Here is a 20,315-nt window from a genome sequence, read left to right on the forward strand (position 1 = left end):
TCATAACTCTTCACACAGCCAGAAGGCCACATTGGTGGTCATGGATGTGGCTGCTTCACATGGAACATGGATTTTAGACTCTGGAGCGTCTCAGAACTTTTGCAGAGACGAACTTTTGCTTCAGGACATTCGTTCCTCACCATTACAACATGTGAGTCAGCACTTCAACACACCTTTAAAGAAGTGCTGTGTGTTCCTGCTCTTGAAAACAATTTACTGAGTGTGCTGGCTTTGGACAAAGCTGATTTTACCGTGACTTTCGCCAGCAACTCATGTAAAATAATGAAAGGTGGCCGGGTATATGCTGTGGGAAGGCTGCAAAACAATGTTTATGTTATAAACAATTTATCTGTGGGAGCACAGGTGGTAACAAATAACAAACCTCATGACAATTGTGTGCACTTGCTCCACCGAAGGCTGGGGCATGCCAGTTTTAACACTATAAGCAAAACACTTGCTATTGTGAGGCATGAGGGAGTGAAAGAATGTAAAGAATTCCTTGATTGTGGTGTGTGCAAATGCACAAAATTAAAAGCATTCCTGGTTGCCAGGAAAAGTGATAGAGTGTCTGCAAAACCATTGGCCTTAGGACATGCAGATGTAATAGGACCTTTCCCCAAAAGCCACTCTAATAAGAGGTTTGCTCTAATTTTAGTTGATGATTGTTCTAGGTTCTCATGGGTGTATGTGCTCAAACAGAAGTCTGAAGTGTTCACAACTATAAAATATTGGGCACGCAAGGTACAGAAACAATTGTGTGAATTATGTGCTTTACAGACTGACACGGGAGGTGAATTCATGTCTTCTGAATTTCACAAATGGTTGCAATCACAAGGTATAACTCACAAAGTGGCAAATATGTCAACTCTGCAGGAGAATGGTGTGGCTGAAAGAAAGGGGGGAGTTTTGCAAGATATGATGCAGTCTATGCTTACCGATGCTATCACTTACTGGGCTGAAGCATTGAAAGCTGCATGCTATATATAAGCAACAGAATTTGGACCAGGTCCATAGATAACATTCCTTATAAGGTGTTGTACAACAAAAACCCCAGTTTGGGACATTTAAGAATTTTTGGCACCAAGGCATGGGTGAATGTTCCTTTAAACCAGAGAAGGAAAGGGGGTGCTCGCTCCTAAAAGCTTATATTTCTAGACTATCAGACTGGAATGCATTCAGGTTTGCTAATGAACATCAAATGCTGAGCTTTAGCAGGTCTGCCAATTTTTGTGAAGACCAGAATTGGCACAGAGTGCATGCTAATGAATTGACTTCATAGGTCGCACTCTCCTTATCAGAGGAAACTTCGCCAAGTATAAAACAAGAGATTGTGTCTCTTAGGCAAGTCCTCTGAGAGTGAACAGAGTGAGGAAAAGATACCTAGAGTTTCTACCAGAAGTACCAAAGGTATACCTCCAGTCAGATTTGGGTATGATAAATCATGTATATATAAGAGAACCAAAGAGTTACCAGGAAGTGTTAACTTTGCCTGAGTCAGAAAGGCAAGCTTGGCAGATTGCCATGCAAGCAGAACATGATTCTCTTACTGAAAATGAAGTGTTTACACTGACGAAGTTGCCTGCTAACGAAAATGTAATCAGTTGCCGCTGGGTACACAAACTGAAAGCCTTACCGGACAGTGGGCTACAAAGGAAAGCCAGGCTAGTAGCACAGGGGTTTTCCCAGATAGAAGGTCAGATTATGATGACCTTCTATCTTATGATGACCTACGGTCAACTCTGACATGCTAAAAACAGCATTGTGCAAGGCTGGGATTGATAAAATGCAGGTGCATCATTTTGACTTCACAGCTGCGTATCTAAATGCCCAAATAGATGAACAGCTCTACATGGAGCAAATCCCAGGGTTTGAAAGCACTAACAAGAACCTTGTGTTAAAACTAAACAAAGCCTGTATGGCTTAAAACAGAGTGCCAGAGCATGGAATCAATGTGTGAGCAAAGCCTTAACTGATCTTGGATTCACATAGGGAATTGCTGACCCATGTATGTTGAGCAAAACCATTGAAACACTAAATGCTATCTGTTTGTTTTTGTGGACGATATATGTTTTCTGTTTCATGAGGATATGCAGCTACAATGGAGCTACAATGGTTTATAAAAATGCCTGTTTAAAATTAAACATTTGGGCAGCATTCAGCATTACTTGGGTGTAGACATTACATAGAACACAAATGGATGTTTTGAGCTCAGTCAAGAGCATAAAATAACAAAGCTGCTGGAGGAATACAACATGACTAATGCAAACTGTGTTAATACACCAATGACCACAAGCTATGGAAAAGAGCCTGATGACAAAGTGTCTGAAAACAAAACTTTGTATCAATCATTAATTGGGTCCCTACTGTATATAGCATGTTGGTCAAGACCAGATATCTGCATTGCAGTTCATATGTTGTGTCAAAAGTGTGCATGTCCTTTTATGAGAGATTGGACTGCTGCAAAAAAGGATACTGAGGTATCTCAAAGGTACTGCTGCAAACAAATTGGTGCTAGACACTACCTCAGCACAACAAGTAACAGCTTACAGTGATTCTAGCTGGGGAGATAGAAAAGATGGAAGGTCCACAACAGGTTATGCTATGTATGTACATGGAGCTCTTGTATTGTGAAAATCTTTAAAACAACCACATGTCTCAACTAGCATTTGTGAGGCAGAGTATTCTGCACTGAGTGATTGTGTTGTTCAGCTGGAATAGACCTGAACATGAAATGTGTATTTTGTGCCAATACTGCTGCTCAACTGTTGGCAAATGCACAGGGTGTCAAAATAAGAAGTAGACACATTAACATTCGTTATCAGAACGTCAGGAAGACTGTACATAGAGGTTATGTTACAGTACTATTCTTCTGACGTAAATGTAGCAGACATGTTCACTAAATGTTTGAATGTGGATGTCGCGCTCTGGGTACCTCCCCCGGTCTCCCGGAGCCGCCGTCGCCCCTCCCGGGCACTCTGGGGCGTTCCCCGGAGGTCTCAGAAACAGGGGTGGGAGCCAGGTTACTTCACCGCAGGCCCCCGTTCCCCTTCTGGCTGTGCTGCGGCTCCTGTCGCTCTCTCTCGGGAGGCAGCCTCCATAAGCACTGGCCAGCTTCCTCCCCGACCTCCTCCTTTCCTCCCTTTATCCCCCCGTCTCAGTCCTCCCCCCTCCTGGGTTCTGCCCCTCTCTGGCTCCTCCCCCCTTCAAAGCCCCAGACGCCCGGGAGAGGCGGGCCGGGGCTGGGCTGCCTGGGCGTGCCTTGGGCGTCTCGGACTTCTGCAGCGTGCTGGGGTGTGGCGTCTCTCGCGACCATGGGTCAGGCGGCTCTCCTCCTCTCTGCCCAGCGCTGGGCTCAGCTTCTCCCTCCTGCTCCCCGACGTCTCGCTCTGGCCAGGCTCCTCGGACCCGGAGACGGGCGCGGTGGCTGAGAGGCGCCGTTCGGGCGGCTGTTGGCACTCCGTCAGCCCAGGTGAGGGGTGGGGCCGCCGCGGGGGCTTGGGAAGGCGTGGGAGGCTCTTGGGGCGGCGGTGGGGGCCGGGAGTGGCTGGCAGGCACCGGGGGGTCTCCCTTGCGTAGTCCTCACCCGGGCTGGGTGGGACAGTGGACAAATTTGTATTTCTGAAACAAAGACTGGGACTCACCGTCTGAGTCTTAGGGGGAGTGTCAGCATATGCTTGCTGGTAAGACTTCAGGCTGGAGTCTAATGCAACTGACAGTTCATGATCTGTGACAGTTCCTGACAGCTTCCCTTAGCAGGTGCAAACCGGTTCTGTCCAGAGGACTTGTGCTTATGCAGAATGTGTGCTGATTGGTGTTTGTATATAGCTATGTGTATATAACTGAGGAGAGTCTATACAGTGTATCCTCTGCTATCGTATGTATTGCCTGGCGAAGCACTTTGATCAGTGTATATCAGGACAGCTATAACTTGTAAATCTGTAAATAAATGTATATAGTTAGCACAAGTCAGTGTGCTGTATATTCTTAAGCTTCTCGAACGCAGAGCATACCAGCGAATACGCAAACAACCCTATGCCAGGTTCAGTCTATGTAAAGCCACTAAGATAGGGTTTTGTTGAAAAGTTCTCAAATATTGTACGTAACTAGGTAAGTAAACATGTGAATATGAACCTGCCTTATACAGAAGAAGATGATGATGATGTTGGATTTATATCCTGCCCTCCACTCCAAATCTCAGAGCAGCTCACAATCTCCTTTACCTTCCTCCCCCACAACAGACACCCTGTGATGTGGGTGGGGCTGAGAGGACTCTCACAGCAGTTGCTCTTTCAAGGACAACCTCTGCCAGAGCTATGGCTGGCCCAAGGTCATCCCAGCAGGTGCAAGTGAAGGAGTGGGGAATCAAACCCAGTCCTCCCAGATAAGAGTCTGCACAATTAACCACTACACCAAACTGGCTCTTCCAATCGTACCACTAGTCCACCATATAGCCTAATTGTCCTCTGACTGAGAGTGGCTCTGCTGAGTCTCACACAGAAGGCTTTCCTAGCCATTTTGTATGAGATCCTTTCAATAGGGACGCATGCAGCTGGACTTTCTGCTTGCTGGTACAACCCACCTGAAGTACAGGAAATGGCCAAACTCACAGTTGAACAAACCCGTGTTTAATTGGTAAGGAGTGCACAAAAATTTAACTGCATTTGTTACAAGTATATTTTTCATTAATAGTTCTGTTTTCTTTACTGTAGTGTTACACATGCTCATTGTTTATTCTGTTCCTTGGACTGGATTCCATGGAAGATTTCTGTGAACAGAATGGCAATTTTCAACAATTTCCCCTCCTGCCATAGACCTCCAGCTCTCTTGGATGCTGTTCTGGAGCTCCCCTGTCCCCCAAGTATTGTTGGGAGGGCTATAATAGTCTCCAAGAGTTTGAAACTCTGGGCCCCAAACTGGGGTAATAGAAGCGTAGAGTAACTATTGAAATACTCTAAATCCATAAGATTCCTGGAAACTAACTGGATCCATTGGTTTCTGGGGGCCAATGGGGGCAGACCAGACTGACTGATCCTGCAGAAAGGGGCGTGATGATCAACTCAGCTTTTAGCAGGTAAGGGTCTTGTAAGGGGGCTGAAACACCTTACCAGGCCGGCCACAAGTCTCCAGCCCTGTACAGCGTATGACATTTTAATCTGTAAAACCCAGAATAATCTGAGGCAAATATATTCTGGGTAATGAAGGGCCAGCCTGTCTCTTAGTCTAAGCTACCTGACAGTGCTGTTGGAGAAAATGGAGGAAGGGAGAATGACAAAAATTGCCTTGAGCTTCTTGAAGGAAGAGATTAAAATGTACTAAATAAATAAAACAGCTTCCATAGCAGCTGTGAAGCCCTGAACACTGCCTAATAAATTGCCTCAGCATGAATGCTGAACTCCCCCAAAACAATATTAGGCACAAAACAAATGAAGCTCCCTTATACTGATTCAGACCATTGGTCCATCAAGGTCATTCCTGTCAACTCAGACTGGCAGTGGTTCTCCAGGGTCTCAGGCAGAGGACTTTCACATCCCCTATTACCTGACCTTTTCAATTGGGGGCTGAATTTGGGACCTTTTGCAGGCAAAACAGATGCTTTACCTTCCCTTTGGAGATATGGTCTATTGAATGCTGATGGTCTGCTTCTGGCCTGAGGATAATTTTATCTACAGCATTTCTGAATGCTCAGTGTGTATCTTATGTTGTTAAGACCACATCTCCAAGCTCAGCCAGGACTCCTACTGATGATGGCAAATGGTATAAAAGTAGGAGACCCAAATTTCTCTGGTACCCAGCACAATGGATGCAAATCAGTACCAGCAATCATGTGCATAGCGAATCTATAAAAGGAGAAAGACTTCCAAAAACAATCACCCCATCTCCCCTAGTTTGGGGTTGATGAAAAGACTGCCGGACTCAGCTAGGGTAATCTGTGTGACAGATTTACACTATCTGCCTTTCCAAATAGCCAGTCCCAAATGGGGCAATTTCTTGTTTATTCATGACAGGACAGGAGCATGTTAAATTGAGACTTACCTTGCTACACTTGGTTGACTGATTTCAGTATTTTTCTCCCACCTTGGCAACTTCCGATAACTGCTTCAGGCGGGGAGAAAATGTTAAAACCAGCCAACCAAACATGGCAAGGCAAGGTAGGGACTAATACAGAATTTAGCTTCTCTGACTGCTCCTAATACTTTTAAATATAGGCCCCCTCCTCCCACCATATGGGAATTTATTTATTTATTTAGAAAATGTTTATGGAGAGCCAGTTTGGTGTAATGGTTAAGCGTGCGGACTGTTATCTGTGAGAACCGGGTTTGATTCCCCACTCCTCCACTTGCACCTGCTAGCATGGCCTTGGGTCAGCCATAGCTCTGGCAGAGGTTGTCCTTGAAAGGGCAGCTGCTGTGAGAGTCTTCTCCAGCCCCACCCACCTCACAGGGTGTCTGTTGTGGGGGAGGAAGGTAAAGGAGATTGTGAGCCACTCTGAGACTCTTCGGAGTGGAGGGCGGGCTATAAATCCAATATCATCTTCTTCTTATGGTGTCTTTCCAGCAATCTGCTCAAGGTGGTTTACAATTAGCCTGGATAAACAGGAATGTTTTAGCTGGCAGCTAATAGAAAGTAAGGTAGGCACTAAAGTCTAATAGGGGAGGGCATTCTAAAAATGAAGTGCCATCACTGGAAAAGCCCTGCCTCTGGTCACCCTCACCTCACTTGTGAAGAAGGGGCCACAGAAAACAGAGCTTCAGAAGAGGATCATAAGATGCAGGTTGGACAATATAGGTATAGACAGTCCTTTAGATACCCTGCTCCAAGCCATTTAGGGCTTTAAAGGTAAGAACCAGCATGCAGAAACAGATGGACAGCCAATGCACATCTTTCAGCACAGGGGTGATATGATCCCTGTATGCAGCCTATGACAATAACCTGGCTGCTGCAATTTGGACCAAATAAAATTTCTGAATGCTTTTCAAAGGCAGCCCCATGTAGAGAACATTACGGTAACTTCACCTGTATGTGATCGGGGCATGGATCACTTTAGCCAAATCCTAGGAAAGGAGGAATAACTCACATGCTAATGTTGTCACACCTCCTTGTACCTCCTCTGCAAATGAAAAATGCAATTGCCTATAAAAATGGAGATGCTTTATGCTATATGCTGAAGGTTGGCGGGGTGGGGGGAAGCTACAGACAGAACTTTATTTTTCAGTGAGACACAATGGAAATTAAAACCAAGGATCCAAGCTTGTATCATAATGCTAATAAAAACAAGGAATAAAAAAAATTAAAAACTCAAATGAACCAAATAAATGTCTGCCCCTACTGATTAAACCCCCTACTGTGATGCTGTGATTCATCTTTGTTGTTATATTTCTGCTCTTCCTATTTTGCTATTCCAGGCTGTTAACATTCTGCTGCTCAACTAGTATCTGTTGTTTTGTTTTTTCAAGTCAGCTTGTTGTTATTTCTTTTAGGTTAGTTCATTTTATTGCTTGTGTTTAATTAGGATGTGAACTGCTTTGAAAAGTTAATTGGGAACAGACAGATATAAATATTTTTAAATACATAAGCAAATTAAAAAATTCAAATGAATTCTTGTAGGGCTAGATGATCCACAAAGATGATCCACGTATTCTGAGACACTGTGCCAGGTCAATTTTATGACTTTTGAAAGAGATTCTCATGTAGCACTTTTGTAAATGTAATTCTGTATTTCTGTAATTGCGTACAAAGCCTATGTAAGCTCATTCTCCAACTAAAAAATCTTAGGTTTCAAGTGCTGGAAAAGGCCTTTCTCTGCCTGACACCACAGACAGCAGCTGCCAGTCAGAGTAGACAGTATAAATGAGCCACAAGGGCATGAAGCATGAGACTGGTACTAGGTTCAACTCCTTACTTCTAGCATTTGATCAGCTTCTTAGGGATGGCTTTGTGATGCAATTTCAGTTATTGTCTGAAGAACTCTGGAAAGTTTCTTTGTTGCATCTAATGCCACTAGAAAGAAGAGGCCAGCAGTCACATTTAATACTTGTTCCCAATGTTGGAATTTGTCATTGTTATCCCAATGGGACAAAAATGGGGGTGACAACTGGAAGGGTGAAGAGGAACAGCTTATTCCTCAGTGGAATCTTTAAATATTTTTAAGTGGAGATTTTACTTCATTCTTCCCCTCTCTCTTCTCCATTTTTGCTCTCTAAAGTCAATTGATGAGGAAAATAAAACTACAGTGGCTGTACAGATTTGCCCCAAGCTAAATGCCAAGCAGCACTATCCATTTTACTAACACATAACACCCTCTCACAATAAAAAAAAACCATTCCATTTCTTTTTTTTCCTGCAACAGCATTTGTTTGCTGTTGTTCCAGATTTAGCTTTTTAACCTGTGCTTATATAACCATCATAATTAACATGACATGAAAATAAACTGCCATAATTACTGTATTCAACATTAGCTGTCCATGACCGGAAAGAGAATTTAAATGTTAGTACCATCTATTTGTGCTTTATCACATTAATTAATTTTAACAACTGACTAGAAGAAGTGAGAAATAGGCTGGAGAAGAAATTAATTAATTTGAACAACTGACCAGAAGAAGTGAGAAATAGGCTGGAGAAGAAATTAATTAATTTGAACAACTGACCAGAAGAAGTGAGAAATAGGCTGGAGAAGAAAACAAACAAACAAAAACTCATCACCCTGCCCTTGAAAAAGAGCATTTAGTGAAATGCTTGGTCTTTATTTGGCTATTTAACTGGCTCTGAGGATGGTAATATATTCAAACTGGGGGAGGGGCAGGTAAAGTATATACAGTATCATCTGTATATGGAATGTGTGTTTTGTCTTTTTGCCTAATAAATTATTTATCATTGTGACTATCCATAAAATTGTTCCCATAAACATCTTTTCATGAGCAAGTTATAGATGCAACATCTGGTGCAACCATGCGCCTATAAAAATGGTAACCACGCTCACTGCATGCGGTTGCTTCTTGTTTGATACATCTTTTTTATTTGCGGGCAGCAGCAACCCACAACACAAAGCACTCTCCCTGTCCAAACTGGCTTCTTTGCCTTGTTTCAGCACATAGATATTTACAGACATGCACACATACCTACATACTGTAATGGGCATATGAAAAGTCTAGCACTACTGACTTATCCTTGATGATCTAGTTGGCAAAGATATGGGATGCAACCCTGATTGCTCTGTATATGAAGACAGATCAAGATAGGTAGCTGTGTTAGTCTGTCTGAAGCAGTAGAAAAGAGCAAGCAGTAGAAAAGAGAAACAGCATGTATGTTTAAACTAGCAACACCATCACTGGACCAGCAACATTAGCCATACCATCTCAGGTTCCTACTCCTTATGCCATCATGTGTCAGCAATGCCTTTCCCCTCTATGCTGGACTAACAGGCCAGTCCCTTTGACAAAGAATTAATAGACATAAATCTGACATCAGAAACCACAAAATACAAAAACTAGTGGTGGAACATTTTAACCTTCCAGGACATTCAGTTGCTGACCCAAGAGTAGTAGTTCCATTACAAAGGAATTTCAAAGGGAAATCAGAAATAGTGACTGCTGAATTGCAACAGATATTGAAGCCCAAGACAACCCCAAAATCTTTACTCCCTCCTTATGCACTATCTTACCATCCCATATTATTGCAGACCTTTTTTTGTTTGCAAGACTGAACATTATACCTATAATGGTTTTGCGAGGGAGATTTTTGAATAGGCCCTACACTGACAGAATCTGCCCTTATGGCCTTAACAAGATTGATACATCCTTTCACACTCGGCTGGAATGCAGATTTTTTTGGGATTATGAGGAAGTACTATATTAAGTCTTCATTCAACCAATCATCCCCTCCATACTCCAGAACCCCTGGCTCTTTTGCAAATATCTCATTTAAACTGGGCTGCTCTGCATGCAGCCTCATAATATCAGCACATCATGATATCACACAGGCTACAGATTTCTGGCATGCTCATATTGTAAATGTAGTGGCCGAAAGCACAGTTTAAATGAGACAGGGAGCATGCACAATGTCACATGGGTAAGCTCTTCTTGCCCACCAGCACAACATTTACATCAGGCTCCAGGTAGCAGGTGTTAGGCAAGATTTTTCTTTGCCTGAGAAACTGTGAAACTGGTATAGGATATCTTCATTTGTTTATATGTGTCCCTTTCTAAATACTTTGTGTGCAGCTCCAAAATAGGGCAAATAAATCCCCACCGCAGGGCCACCTCAGGGCCCTTTTGGCTCAGGAAAATAGTATGGAAGAGAGGCAAGAACCTCTCCACTCCCTGGCACCACTGACTGAAGCTGAATCTGTCCCTTGGAGACTTTTAAAACAATGTTCCCAGCAGCAGCTATGTGGTTGTGGAGAAAACAAGCTGGAACTGGGGAACCTGGACATGACTTATTAAAAAATGTACTTTTGGCCTCAGTCTGTTAATGATAAAGCCACACCATCCAAGATGGGAAGCATAACTTCCTCCATCATCTCAGTCTTCCCTATCAGCATCACTCCCCTTAAGAGGATTAAGTATTAACATGTTCTTCCTCAGCCACTTGACCATAGCTTTTATACACTGTCTTAATATAGAGACCCCACCCCCCCTTTTAGAGGCGTATTCAATGAAATAAATCCTTGGGTACCATCAGCATACTGACAACAATCTTCTCAAAAGCACTGGATGATCTTAGTTAGTGATCTTACATAGGTTGTACATAACCACCCTGTGCATATGCTTAGTCCAATTACTTGAGATAAAAATCAAAACACTAGTGGTTTCTAACACCCATACTAAACTTGCTGCCCAAGAATATCTCATTGATTTCACACTGTGACTTTAAGATGGCATGGATAAACAAAAAGTTCACAAAAATATGTATTATAATAGTCTTTATTTTGAACTTCAGATGCAATATTATCCAGGGAAAACATCAGACTTTCTTTTCCAAGGAGGAAATGTATCTACCAAAAGCATAATAAAAAGTTCAACTGATTCTTTTTTATTACCAATCATCCTTTAAACCAGAGGGAATACACAAATCACTCTCATGGGCAGCCTTGAGGATAAATTTCCAGCTGTCTCTCTTCTTGAATATTTCCACTGGGCCTACAAGCTATACTTCTGTGAAAAAGACCCTTTTAAGAGCTACATTGTTCCATTAGGTGCTTCACATGGTTTTCTGGAATATTTCAGTGAAATCAGATGATATTTAAATCACATCCTCCTTTTCTGGCCTGTCTGGTCTGGTCCTCCTAGGGCTCCACTACACTTCCCTTCATATCTCCAGTACATAGTAGAATAAGAGCTGGTATTAGCACAGTGACTGAATGTTATTGTATGCAGAATTACTCAAGCCTAAACCCACTAAAATTAATGGACCAAGACTGGAATAATTCTGTATAGGACTAAGCAAAGGTACATGCTTATAAGTCCATGTTCTTGGTCAAACCATTCAATTTTGGCCTCAGCTTCCATCTACTTCCATCTACATGGGCATAATACTATTCACCTGCCATATGGGTCTGCTGTAAAGAGTACAAGAATATAATGTATATAAAACACTGTGAACTTTTAAAAGTTCTATACAAATCTTAACCTTTTTAATAACCCATTAGCCACAGATAATCTTCTCCTCCTATTTATTTGTTTGTTTGATAGTTCACCTTTCAAAAGGAAACTGTTCACAAGCTTCCTTACAATGCTTTAAAACACAAATAAAAGCCATCTATACAAAAATATATCACTCGACTAATAAATGCAGAAATGTAAAACTGTATAAAACAGTGAAAATCCCCAAGAATTCCCAGATCCCTGACAAAAAAGTGTTCAGTCTATCAACAAAATGAAACTAGGGAAAAACATATGTGGATTTCACAAAGGACAACATGCCAAACCACTGGAGCCACCACTGAAAAGGCCCTAGTCCTAGTAGGTGAAGACTTTAGTTCTTTATAAAGAAGGAATCTGATGGATTCCTTCCAGAGTAACAGACTAAATAGAATCACTTTTAGGTTAACGATCAAATCTTAAATTGCTTGAGTCTCTGAAGACAGGATGGCTGGGTCATAACTTGCAGATTTGCCCTGCATCTCTGTCATCAGTCAATGCATGGGGAATGGGGGCTGTTTTCTTTCTATTATCTTCACTTGCTCTGTCATTTGCTGGCATTCTCTGCTGCTTTTTATATCAAAGGGGTTGGGGAAGAAAAGAGATTGACGAAGGGACAGATTGGAGAAGTTTTGACTGGTTCACTTTCTAATGCATGAGGAGGGGGTTAAAGATAGAAAGAAGATTTCTGGGTTGCACCCTGGCAATGCTATTTGAGGAGCAGGCAAGATGCCAATTACATAAAAATAGACATCTCAGCTGCTGGAAATTCAGTGAAAAGACATCTAGGAAGCCTCTTGCATTCAGATGATGTCCTAAACACCAATAACAAATAAGTTTACAAGCAGGGATTAGGCTTGGCTTTGCTGTTAAAAAGAATCAAAATGCCAAAACAGTATAAGCAATATGAAGTATTGCAACTGGAGCATGCATGTCTATGTGCAGGGGAGGGACTGTGGCTAAGTGGTAGATTGACATGCAGGTCCCCAGTTCAATTTCTGGCATCTCAGTTAAAAAGATCAGGTAGGAGGTAATGCGAAAGACCTCTATCTGAGGTCTTGAGGTAATGTAAAAGACCTCTATCTGAGGCTCCAGAGAGCTGATGCCAGTCTGAGCAGACACTACTGACCTTGATGGACCAAACATCTGATCCAGTATAGGGCAGCTTCATGTACAGCATATGAACTCTGAGATGCATGCCTGAAAAACTCACCAGCAGGTGTTGAGGTTGTCTTTGGAGCTGGAAGTAAACTCTTGCGGGCAGCTGGTGTGTTGCTTGATGCCTGCAGTGCACTTCTACCAGCTCCCTTGGGTGCTTCTTTAGAAGATTCAGCTGCCTTAGTAACGGTTGGCTCTTCATTTCCAAAGGTTGAACCTGCAGGAGGCCAAACCACACTAATTAGAGCCTCATAAAAAATAGATGCAAATTGCCACCTCTGCACTGGAAATTAAAAAACTGGCAAAAAAGTTTCTTTCACCTAAATACTTAGATAACATGAATCGCAATCCTAAGCAGAGTTATACATTTCTGTGGAAACCCATGGGTGTAGAAAAGCATAACTCTGAGGACTTGCTAGATCCTTAGAACAATGTGTTCATACTTAGAATCATAGAATCATAAAATCACAGAGTTGGAAGATGCCATACTGGCCATCTAGTCCCACTCCCCTGCTCAATGCAGGATAAGCACAGAGCATCCTGACAGGTGTTTGTCCAGCCGCTACTTAAAGACTGCCGGTGAGGGAGAGCTAAGGCTTGCCCCTGATGTTGTTTTCTGGCACTGCTATTCAGAGGCTAGGTGCATCTGAATGTTAAGGTTCCCTTTAGTCACTATGGCTAGTAGCCACTGGAAACGTATCCTCCATTAAATTTAATCCAACATATGATAACTTTTCAGATAAAACTAGAATCAAGGTTCTTCATACTGGAAAATTACAGCACTTTGCATTTTATAAAATGTAACAAGGGGCATTAATCTATCTCACTTCCTTGGTGAATGGTCCATGACTTGTCTAAAGACTTATTTCTAAGCCTATCTGCTTAGGTCTTTCTACTTTTTGTGCTGGCAATGAAACAGGAGTGTGTGCACCTTCCTTCCCATAACAGGTAATAACAGAAAAAGAGTGCAGTCTCTAGCAAAGCGCTCCAAATGTATTCACTTTAGAGCAGCCAAATCTACCAAAGTAGGGGTTGGATCCAGCCTAAATTTCCCTCTAATGGAAGAGGAGGTATAATTTCCCTCAATTCTCTCTTCCTGGTACAGACCTGATATGCCCTCATGCCATTTTTAAGGTCTCCTGTTCTCCCGAAGTAGCATTTCAGGAAAATCAGTAGACTGCAAGAAGAGGAGCGAAAGTAGGAAAGTTGCGTTCTGCAGATTGAAGTGCCTTTCATTAACAGAAAAATTAATTTGGATCCAACCCTAGATTTTTAGAACCCTGATCAGAGCCCATACAGATGTGATGGAGGTTAACTATGAATAGATATTCCTTTTTAAACAACCCTAAAGTAGTAGTGATGGGAAAGGAAAGAGCTGTAGCAATTTGGAGTGGGGTGATGGCATTGCGGGAAAATCATTTAACACTTTTCCCACTGCAATGTTTTTCCAATACAAATTGCTTCTTCCTCCCCCGGAGCTGCTACTTACCCTGTGCCGGAGAAAAAATATACAGAAACCATACAATACCTCTAGGGCCAATAGCAATGCTAGGCCCAGGGAGCAATTTTTTATATCCCACATTTATCAACCTCAAGGAGTCTCGAAGTGGTTTACAACTACATTTCCTTCCTTTCCCCACAACAGGCACCTTGTGAGGTAGGTGGGGCTGACCCAAGAGACTGACCCAGCAGGCTTCATGTGGAGAAATGGGGAATCAAACCTGGTTCTTCAGATTAGGGTACACCACTCTTAACCACTACAACATGCTGGGAAGACAGTGCAGGAGGGAAAGGGTTAAACCCTCGCCTGTTGCCAGAGTCAACCTGAGTCACATGCACACACTTCAGCTGCTATTAAATTTTAAAGAAGCAAGGGAGATCTGCCAGCATAACTCCTGCCACCATGTTCATTCAGTGAGGGACAGCATAATTTGGGGGCACCCTAGAGCACAGTGACTCATTTTGCAGGTACAGAGATTAAGAAGGAAACAGTAGAGTTTTTGCCTGAAGTGTACTAATGTTAGAAATAACAAGTTAACAACAGTGTAGAAATCGTACTGTTTTGTGAAAGCAAAGTAAAATGTTAAGAAGTTGTAACTAAGTAGGAAAGTAGGTAAGATATGCAAGCTGGTTTGAGGAGACTACTGGTAGGGATATTATAATAAGGGAGTATTAATCTGTTTTTATTGGCTGTCTTGAAGTGAGTAATTTGCATTCCTCTGAACATTCTACTACTAACTGATGTCTTCTGCCAACTGACTGAGAGCATGCAGTGTGTTACCAGTAACATGTTTTGTAAGTTTTGTTGCTGTTATAAAGTTTAAACTACACATGGTGTTGTCTCCATTTATTTTTAATTAACCAACAACTAAAGTGTACTAAAGGCATCAACAGTTCTTCAACTCTGAGCCAGTAGAGAGATTTCTTTTCTTCTATAGGGCAAGAGCTTTGTTAACCCCCCTGCCTGCTCCTCCAACAATTAGAACATAAAGTTTACCAAACTCATCCTCATTGGGTGCTTGTGTTGGCAAAAAGGCTCCCTCCTCCTACTTCTCACACAAAGAAATTCTTCCCAGATATTCCAAGAGTGAGGTGTGCAGTCAGTACTGAAACCAGTGGACTAGCAATAGGGACTGAGGACTGATATTTCCCAGAAGCCCTTGCTTCTGGCTTTAGTCCCTTAGGATGACACAAACTTCTTAGCCCTTTGTTCTTGGGGCAGGCAAAGGAAGGAACCTTTTGCACAACAGAGATTTGAGTCTGCAGGAGGCGGGAAGACAGACAATGCAGCTACTGCCACCAGTTAAAGGTTAACCAGTTGGGCAATTTCCATTTGTGTTGCCTGCCAAAGCAGTGGTAAGGGACTTCTAAGGTATTTGCTCTCAGTTTCATTGATACACTCAAACCCCCTCACCATGTCAAGGTGTGTATCCAAGAGAGAGAATTTCCAAAATAGAGACTTGAGTATGCATCCCTTTCTAAAATTACATCAGATGGCAACAGACTTCTGTCCTATCCACAGAAAGAATTTTTGGCAAGATGGACTGGGAAAAGCAGCAACTCTAGATGGGTAATTCAGGAAAAAATACAAGAGATGTTTTGGATATTTAAAGGTCACCACTGGGCAAGAATGGAGCTCCAGGTTCTTACCTAAAACATCTCATCCCTAGGCAAAGTAATCTTTCTACTTTCTCACTAAGCTTACACTATAAAATTACACACAATAATATAGGTGAATGAGTCACTTGATTGTTCCTCAGCAAAACAGAGTAGGGTTTTGTTCATGCTTACAGAAATGATATATTTACACTCCTCCCACTATGACTAGGCCACTTTAGGTGGGGCAAATTAACTGGGCCTTAGATGGACTTCTGCATAGCTAAGAACAGCACCTTATAAAATATGGACTCTGGCCTTTGGTCTCTAACAAGCTGCAGATATGACAGGAAGCACACTCAGTTCTTTGTGTGTGACTTTAGAACTCAGTTCTGAGAGAGTTTGCTCTTGTTCCCAACTGGACCTTACTCTTGTTCCTAACTATTTTCTTTTTACTTTCAAGTATTCCCCAACCTGGAAAATAATCGCTGCTGTGCTTCTAGCCTATACATAAAAATCAGTTCTTTTAAAACATGTAGCCCAATGCCAGAGTGTCTTCATACCCAATAAACTGGATGCCTAAATGGACTGAGAGATTGCAGTGTATTTGGGACAGCGTGTTTGCAGCAGAATTTGGGGAAACAGGCAATACTATGCATAGAATTTGACAGGAAGAGTATTATGCTTATTTGCATCACACTAAGAAGAAAGGAATAAAATGCTATTTAGGAGCCTCCTCTGGAGAAATGATATTGTTAAAGTAACAGATCGAAGCTCTTCTTTTAAAGTGGTGGGCATCTATGCATAAGGAATGGATGAACAAGGAATGGGTGGGGAGGTAGAAGAAATCCATTCCATTTGGTTCTGCAGTTCTTAAATTCTATCACAAAAGTACCTATTTTAACAAAGAAAAACAAAATGTATTTCCTAAGAAAATTAAAGTGTACAAGCTTGGCCTGCAGCTATGCACAGCACACCAATGTGAGGTTGGCAGTTCCCATCAAAGGAAGGCTGCTTGCAGTTGCAATTGAAAGCAGTGCATCAAAAGTCTACACAGATTCTTGTAAACATATTTGACCTTTACTCAAATAATAAGGTAAAAAAAAAGGTAGTCCCCTGTGCAAGCACCAGTCGTTTTCGACTCTGGGGTGACATTGCTTTCACAACGTTTTCACGGCAGACATTTTATGGGGTGGTTTGCCATTGCCTTCCCCAGTCATCTACACTTTCCCCCCAGCAAGCTGGGTACTCATTTTACCGACCTCGGAAGGATGGAAAGCAGAGTCAACCTAAAGCCAGCTACCTGAACCCAGCTTTTACCGGGATCGAACTCACGTCATGAGCAGAGAGCTCAGACTGCAGTACTGCAGCCTTACCACTTTGCACCATGGGGCTCAAATAATAAGCAACATTAACATTTCAAACAAAGACAACTTCCTACACTAGAAGGCAAAGAGGAAAATCACAGGCATATGTGGCCCTGAGGATATGAACAGAAATAAATATCCCTTAAAAAAAATCCAAAGAAACCTAAATCAGACAGAAATATTCTAGAAGGTAAACAAAGATGTTTTGTTGCAGGATGATAAGAATTTATCATCAATTAACAAACAGAATAGTCGTTTCTTGAACATGTTGCCTAGTTTCAGCTGACTATAATAAAGTGTGCATTTTACAGGGTAAATTCTGGCCTTAAATGTACTGCTTGAAATTAGCTAATTCCAGATATATGTTTCTTCACCCAACAAAACCTTTTGTAATAGTTGTGAAGAACACTGTTTTATGATGCACTATGTTTTTAAGCAAATACACCAAATGGAGCAATTAACCTTTAAGGCTTAGGTCATGTCAGAATTCTATCTCAGGCTCCTGCAGCACACACACACAAACACCTCTATCACACACTGCAGCGCACTTGATGTTAGATCAACTCAGTTCTTGCTGAATGAACCAGATCAGAAAGGAGCTCCATATTATATCCAGGTTTGGTTTGTAATAGATATCCTCTGCAATTGTACAGGCCACCTCTGCTGATATGGCAAAACATGTTATAGAATTCTGCTTTGTTTCAAATAACTTAGCTACATAATCTTAATAATATTTATTATGCATGAGATAGTGATTACTAAATTCATTTGGATCGCCAGCCTGCGGATTTCTCCACCACCACACACCCCATTTTTTGTCTCTCTGGACAACTGAGTTTAAAATTCAAATTAGGGAAGAACTTGTGCTCAAGAGGGACTTTTTATTATTGCTATTTGTAAAGTAGAACATGTCAAATCCCTTGAAAAAAAACCTCACATGCTTATCTTTTATTCTCTTATGTGAAATTTATTATACGGAGAACATTTCAATTTACAAAACTGGCTGACTTCCAGCACAGAAGTCTCTCTTCTGTTTGAAGTATAAGGTGTCAGGGGAAGTTACATAATCTCTTCTAAGAAGGAACTTGCATTACCAAAAAGAGAGTGTGTGTGTGTGGGGGGGGGATTCTTTTCAAGTGATTTAGTATGAAATGCAGCTTGGGATAAATATCTGTTATACTTTGAAATGCAGCAAATGTATTTAGTAATTAAGGAATTCTTGTAGGATGAAAGAAAGTCTACCTGACATACAACCTACCGGTACTTATGTAGTGACCAATCAAGTACTTAAAAAGCTATTATATGCAAACTAATATCAATGTCAATGCATGAATTTCAAATTTATGTAGATGTGTACTACAATATAAAGAGAACAAATACCACCAATAAAGAGAAAGCTTTAATACAATTGAGAACATAAGAAGGGACTAGTGGTCCATCTAATTCACCATTCTGTTTACACAGTGGCAAACCAGTTGTCCCAGAGGGCAAACGAACAGGACACAAGAGGCCAATGCTTTTTCCTGGTGTTGCTTTCTAACACTGTGTTTCAGAAGTTTCAGAAGCCTTTAAATGTGATTGTTCCTTTAGTCACTGTGGCTAGCCTCCACTGATTGACCATATCTCCATGAATCAGTCTAATGCTCTTTTAAGCCATCCATGCTCTGAGACCACCTCTGCCAATTCAGACTCTGCCAGGACAGCTAGATCTTGGACTCTGCTTAATTCTTTTGATAAAGGAACCATTGTTTTGTAAATATCTGGGACTAGCCATTTAGCCTTTGTTATTTTATTCTCACTGTTCTTTGTTTTTGTTTGTATACACCTGCACATTCTTTTAATTATATTCTGGGGTGTTTTTGCATTTGGGTGGCTTCATTCTGAATCCAGTTACCCTGGCTAGGCTGGCAAGCACTACCTTTACTTGTGTATATTTGTATGTTTTATATGAAGACTCATCCTATGCATGGTCCACCTTACAAGGTGGATCAGTTCTGTTCACTGCCCAGCCTTGCTCCTACTTGACACCTACATCTTTCTAAGCCCACTGTAGGGTCAGCTCTGCCTAGGATGAAATGATCAACATTTTCTTCAGTTTACCACATCACTCAACTAAGCCTGATGTATAAACAACTGTGTAACTAGTTCCACACAACTAGATGAATATTTTAAGACAGTGTCTGTATTGCTTTAAAAATTACTAATGAAGAAGCAACATTCCCATGAAACCTCACAATAACTTTTAGAAGACACAGTGGTGCGCAGTGTTAGCGGGGAGACCTTGGAGGACTGATGGGATTACGAATGTTATTGTCATGGGCTAGCCACCTGCTTACTCCTCTAAGGAGGAGGAAATGGAAGAATAAGGCCCTGCACTAGTGGAATGCCCACCTGAGCAGCTGGAAACAGATCCAGCAAAGGAATCATCAGGAAGCAAGAATGCTTCCCAGTCAAGTTACTTATTCTGGAAAGAGATGAAAGAAATTGGACAGAAATCAGCGCACCAGTCAGTGCCAGCTTCTTCTGAACCAGTAGTGCTCTTGGAAAGAGTTCTTGACAGAGAGCAATGAAGAAACACCCATTTAATTGCACAACAGCTATCAGTGCTAATTCCTGGAGCAGAGTCATTACAGGAGCAGGAATGACAGAAAGGCTTGCACCTGGAGAACAATGGAAACAGCTATAAGAAGCAACACCTGGGCTTTGGTGGATGAGTCAGCTAATGAGACAGATAAAAAGAACATGCTGAACAAGGCTTACCATGGAAGCAACTTTGCTCACTGTCCCCTCTGTAAGCTGTTCACCATTCAGTGAACAGAGTACTATCTTGTCTTGCTGTCTGGCACCCTGTCCTGTTTAACCTGTGCTTGCTTTTTCAGCTAGAAACCCAGACCCTGTCTCTTTCTCTGGCTTCCATGTTTGGGACTCTCAACTCCAGACCTTCCTATTCCCCCCACCTTTGGACTGAACCTTCAACTTCCTGACTCTGGACTGGTTTGTTGACATTGTTCTCATCTCTTGCCTTGGTTGACTGTGTTTGTGCATCCTGGAGACCCCG

At 41.9% G+C, this 20,315-nt stretch overlaps 1 protein-coding gene across 2 annotated transcripts in view; it reads right to left on the minus strand.

Moving 5' to 3' along the window:
- Positions 1 to 20,315, minus strand: part of MTUS2 (microtubule associated scaffold protein 2) — a 419,757-nt gene that overhangs the window by 110,951 nt on the left and 288,491 nt on the right. For both annotated transcript variants that reach the window (XM_060234733.1, XM_060234732.1), the window contains exon 5: positions 12,850 to 13,011. In XM_060234733.1, coding sequence (XP_060090716.1) covers positions 12,850 to 13,011 — 162 coding nt within the window. The remainder of the gene's footprint in view (positions 1 to 12,849; positions 13,012 to 20,315) is intronic.

Source organism: Heteronotia binoei, chromosome 3 (genome assembly GCF_032191835.1).
Source record: "Heteronotia binoei isolate CCM8104 ecotype False Entrance Well chromosome 3, APGP_CSIRO_Hbin_v1, whole genome shotgun sequence".
NCBI lineage: Eukaryota > Metazoa > Chordata > Lepidosauria > Squamata > Gekkonidae > Heteronotia > Heteronotia binoei.